At 41.9% G+C, this 5,542-nt stretch overlaps 1 protein-coding gene across 4 annotated transcripts in view; it reads left to right on the top strand.

The window, feature by feature from the left end:
- LOC111867364 (uncharacterized peptidase C1-like protein F26E4.3) overlaps nucleotides 1–5,011 on the top strand; it is a 55,072-nt gene extending 50,061 nt beyond the window's left edge. For 2 of the 4 annotated variants that reach the window (XM_023857147.2, XM_023857149.2), the window contains 3 exons: nucleotides 156–451; nucleotides 3,683–3,900; nucleotides 4,408–5,011. In XM_023857147.2, the coding sequence (XP_023712915.1) occupies nucleotides 156–451; nucleotides 3,683–3,900; nucleotides 4,408–4,604 (711 nt within the window). In that variant the 3' untranslated portion in view covers nucleotides 4,605–5,011. The remainder of the gene's footprint in view (nucleotides 1–155; nucleotides 452–3,682; nucleotides 3,901–4,407) is intronic. The other 2 variants (XM_023857150.2, XM_023857148.2) reach the window with 1 other exon arrangement.
- Nucleotides 5,012–5,542: the final 531 nt, after the last annotated feature.

The raw sequence follows: 5,542 nt of genomic DNA, 5'->3' as shown, positions 1-5,542 counted from the left end.
AAATACATCTTAATGATGTCCCCTCATCTTCTTTGCCTCGCAAGTTCAATTTATGCATTCATACAGAGAATACATAAACTGTGTCAAAAACTTATATCATCTGAAAAGCTATTGGCAAATTCAAGGTATGAATATAATGTTATTTGTGTGTGCAGGTCATGAGGATGCGTCCTGTGACACCAGTATATGACCCCTGGCGTATACCACGCAGTTTTGATGCTCGCAACAAGTGGCCTGGGTTAATAGAAGGAGTCCGGGATCAGGGGTGGTGTGGATCATCGTGGGCACTGTCTACAGCATCTGTAGCATCTGATCGTTTCGCTGTCATGTCTCGAGGGCTTGAGAAGGTGCAGCTGTCAGCACAGCATCTACTATCTTGCAATAATCGTGGGCAGAGGGCATGCCAGGGTGGCCATTTGGATCGTGCATGGCTCTTTCTTCGCAAGTTTGGGTTAGTAGAACAGAGTTTTCTAAATTATGTGCAAGATGTGTGCATACAGACTGCCTAAATCTAACAGCAAAGGCCTTCTATAGAACAGTAGGCACTCAATTGAAGTAAGTATTACTGGTGTCAGAAGTTGGATGAAATGAATTATTGGCCTGAAGACTGCATTGCATAGCCATATCATCATACTACAGAAATGAAACAAATTCTAGAATGCCTGCTGGCCGTGGAAGTAGAAGTGAAAGGCATTAGAGAAAAGATGGAGGTCAGTCAGGAAAAGTAGAAGGCCATTCAAGGAAAGATAGAGGCTAACTAGCAGGAGATGAAAGCTAGACATGAAGTGAAGACTGCGATAAATTCCATCCTGTCTGAGCTATAAGAGACCATCACAAATCGAATGGAAACTGAATGTGAGGATATCTATAACACAGCTGGAGTTACTGGTCTCACTCAATAAGTGGGCCTGAAGCCTCTGCGTGAAGATGGAGGACTCAGAGAAGGATCTTCACCAGGCTGTAGTGGATCGGAGGAAGGACCTTCACAAGGAGCTCGACGTCAGGACCAAAGGATTATAGATTGAGATAGAAACCGCACAGTGCAAGATCCAAACGCAGCTGAAAGAAGTAGAAAGTTGAAGCTCAGGCCGCCCGCTTGTGGCAGGCGAGCATTTCACTATTAAAGTTTGAGCTGACCATGGATCTGGCAGGAGAACAGGAATTGGCACAGGCTTGGCGCAGCCACCTAAATTAGACGGGTTGACCTCATGGGCCTTGTTCCAGTGGCAGTTTGACTGCTGAACACGACACGACTGAATGTTCTGTGATAAGGCTGCATACCTGATCGCCGCCTTGTGTGAACCCACAGCACACATTCTACATGGCGCCTCTAGCGCGGTGACATATGAAGAGGTCATGAGAATCTCCATGGTGACTACCACCAGGACAGAAGCATTCCACACTTAGTCAAAGAGAAAGACCCTGAGCGTATGGTAATCCCAGAAGGAGTTCGCCGCCTCCATGGACCACTTGGCTTACCGTGACTATGGCATGCATTCACCGTTGGAGTAACGGAGCAAGAAGGAGTTGCTATCTAGTTTTGGCATGCAAGAAAACACTCATCAATGCCTTCACTGAGGCCCTTATGCCAGAAACAGGTGATATTGCAGCCTGAACCTGGGAAAAGATGCTCATGACATGAGTTGGTGTTGTGGGAGCACCCTCCACCTATGAAGAGATTGCCCCTATGAATTGGACAAAGATGACAACTGGCTCTGGAGGAACGACCGGGAACCAGCAGGAAGAGATGACTTAGGACACCGAAAGGCAGCAGCAGCCTGTGCATATAGAATTGGGGTGCTCACAGGGGTACTTTCGGCAGTTAGGAGGAACTGCAGAGTACTTTCAGCCATTAGGAGGAACTGCAGATGGTGGTACCCCCACAGACACTTTCCAGGGAAAGATCGACCAAGACTGAAGAAACGACTAGAAGAGAGGGATAAGGTGACAATGGTTTCATCACTCGTGCCTCCTCATTATGCACTCAGTGTGCCGGAGAAGGCCAAACAGTCCGCATGCTGGGGCAGGAGCAAGTCATGGCTAGGAGACAGTGAGTTGCAATTGAGAGAGAGTTATGAGGCAGTTGCCAGCCAAAAGGGTGTGAACATGGAAGTGTCGGTGCATAAAGTTGCACTGCACATCCTGCTGCATGTTACTTGTTTTCACTTCTTATTTCGCCATCTCACATACAACTTAAATCCTTAAAATTCACTTTGAATTTTAAATCACAGGTGCACTACATGTTTTGACCCATATGGTCATTATCAGGTTTTTCGATATTGATAGTGGGAACACCTGCACTTTTGTCAATGCATGCAAATCCAAATTTTACCAGTTTACACGCCGATGTGTTGAGGGCTGTTACCGGGGAACAGCTGGTGAAAACAGAAGGTTAGTGTGTACTGTAGTAAGAATTAAGTAAAAGGTAATGTCCCTGTGCATAATTAGTTAAGCACCATGCCATGAAGATATATGGGGGAGTGGAGGCATAGCTCAACCTTTCTTGACCTCAACACTAAATGGAAGTGAGTGGTCAGCTTCACTCCCCTGCCTGTCTAGATGCTATAGAGAAGAGACAAATCATGCACTGCCGGGCACTGAAACCAGACCATCCAGCCTATAGCCCATTGCTATACTGACTGGGTTATCTCAACTCCTAGTGAGAAGTAGATGGCGTGAATTAATGAGAGAGTTATAATTACTTGTAGTTATGATTTAAGAGTCCAATAAATCCAATTACCAATTCAAACCCTGTGTCTAGTCACTAACAAGTGAGAACACTGTGTAAGTATGTTTGAATTTATGAACACGCAAAGTATGTTTAGAATAGTGACAAGGAACATTTTAATGGTGATCTAACGGTCTACATCACTACCTGAAAATGACATACCTGCATTCCCATGATAGGTGAAGTACATAGTGATAAACAGTTTGCAGTGCCTTTAAAAAAATTAATATATTCTAAATTGACATGGTGTTGCTAACTGGTTGTATGTATGGAACTAATTCTGTAGATGTCTGAAGGATGCTGAATAAAATTGCTTTTTGTTTCATGTTGTGTAAATGATAATAAGATACGATAATAAGATACAGTGATAATGCCACTGCTGAAGCAGTGATGATAGCAATAAGAAATGATTACAACACTGGCATGATAAAGTAACTTTTTAAGAGGTTTGCGGTGGCAAATGAATTTGGCATGTGGGGTTTTGCGCAATATTTTATTCCCAATCATTTTTAAAAATATATATTATCTGTACTCGTAACACTTGTAATGGATAACAGTTAAATACTAATATCAGAATTCTAGTGTTGGAGTAAATTTTATAGCAGAATGAAATCTATGAAAACATATTTCCAGTGTCTATACTTAGCAATAAAAATGTAAATAAAAATAAATCTTAGTTGCAAATCAGTGTGTTAATGTACAGTTATGTAATGGAAGTGAATTTCAACTGAAACTATGACTGATCAAGGAACCATTCAGACATCTTGAAAAGATTCTGCACATGATATTATTACAGTGAATTCAATGAATTATGTTATCCCTGCACAGCAGGAACTTGGATAGGTGTTGATTGCATGCGTAATGCTCAAACATGGTCATATCTTGGACTACCACCTCATTTCCTTCTACATGAGAATTTTGTTTCTGTGACACGTGCATCTGATGCTTTTACAGTGTGGTAGATGAACCTTGCTATCCATATACAGCAACATCAGGGTTCTTGGAAAGGTGTCGACTGCCTAAGCGGTCAAACCTTCTTACAGCTCGCTGCAAGCCTCCAGCCCATCCCCAGACAGTTCTACGTACTGAACTCTATCATATGGGTCCAGCATATCGCCTTGGCTCCGAGCAGGATATCATGTATGAAATTATGGAGTCTGGACCAGTTCAGGGTACAGTACAACATTTAGAAGCATTCTTATCAGAAACTGACAACATTTTTGCATGTAATCAGCTTCTTGTGCTTTCTTTATATGAAACACATAAAATTAACCCATAGTTAACAAATTTCTCATCCATCAGTCAACCCACGTGTATATGAATTACTGTGTTCCATACCAGTTTAGTATTACACCTGCTCTGCAGGAACCTTAAACTCAACCACATTTCTCAAAGGCATCATACAAAAAAGGGATTGGTTCAGCAGGCAGTATATTTCATTATAGTCTGCAACTTTTCTTGAACCACTTTTCGTGCAGTACTTAGGAAGTACATTTTCTTTGTCTTTCCATTTACAGAATAAATATTTAGTTTACATCTTCCTCTTAAATTTGTTCATGCTTGTGAAAAGTGTCATTTAATTTTTACTGTGTATTTTATCAATATTCTTATCCTTAAGTGTAGGTTCCATATAAAGGTTATTTTCAGTGCTTTTTCTCACATGACATACATTGTTACAGCTACCATGAAGGTGTATCAGGACTTTTTCTTATATCGGGGTGGAGTGTATCATCGCTCAGATTATGGACCTCAATCCGTAAGTGGCTACCATTCAGTGCGTATCATTGGCTGGGGTGAGGATGTGACACAAAGAGAACCCATCAAGTACTGGGTGAGTGTAAGCTGTTGTTATGAATTCCTTGCATGGAGTGCATAAAATAAAAGCATAATAAGTGGCATGTTTATTCGTCCATCAGTTCATTTGTCTCTAAACCTATTTGAAGAATTTCTGTTACATTTGGTACTGACAGTTTTACGGCGATTTTCACTTTAATATTGTAACCTGGATAGCCAGAGCATTGCCAGGTAAATGGACTGGTAAACACACGATATACTTGCAACAACGGAACAGCGAGGTTATGCAACCTTCTTCTAGGCAACTGCTCAGTAAACAGACTTCTATGCAGGCGCAATGACATCACACTGCAACAGTACTATCACGTGACTTGTCTTCTGTGGTCAGTGCGGAGGCTGTATAACGAGATTCCAGGATTGACCAAGGCAGTAATCCATGTTGAGGTGGGGTTGAATACCTCCACCATGACCCTGTGAATCATAGGAGGCGACAAAAAGGGAAGTCTCAAATCTGAGACAGTAAAATATGGTTGTGAGTCCCAAAGAACTTGGACCAGAGAAAGACTGCACTAGCAAGGGCCAGCATCATTTACAAGCGACAGACCCATCCTCACATCAGAGAGGGCACTCCCAGACAAAAAATGAAAACAATACTGTAACTGTGAAATAGTATGGTCGGTATCTGATCATGAGCCCCTCATGGTTTTCAGAGTCTTTGATTGTGTTTCAGTAACAGTAAGAGAGACAGCAGCGGGAAGTTCATAAAAGACTTGTGAAGATTTAAAGTGCTAGTTGAAGGCTGTGTTTTATGTGTGATACTGGGAGGGTGTGATCCAGTGAGACTGTTATAGTTGGTGATGAGATATACTATTACCAGGAGAGGACTGGTGTATGGGTGCAACAGCCAATTATGAGGTATATGTAAATCAGCAATAGCACTGTAGTTTAAGTGTAATTAAGAGAGAGAGAGTGTAACCAAGGTGTTAATAAATCATCCGAAGTAGAACCCGTCGTTCTCAT

This window comes from Cryptotermes secundus, unplaced genomic scaffold (assembly GCF_002891405.2).
Source record: "Cryptotermes secundus unplaced genomic scaffold, Csec_1.0 scaffold227, whole genome shotgun sequence".
NCBI lineage: Eukaryota > Metazoa > Arthropoda > Insecta > Blattodea > Kalotermitidae > Cryptotermes > Cryptotermes secundus.
The sequence above is the reverse complement of the archived record's forward strand: the minus strand, read 5'-3'. Positions and strand labels throughout refer to the sequence as shown.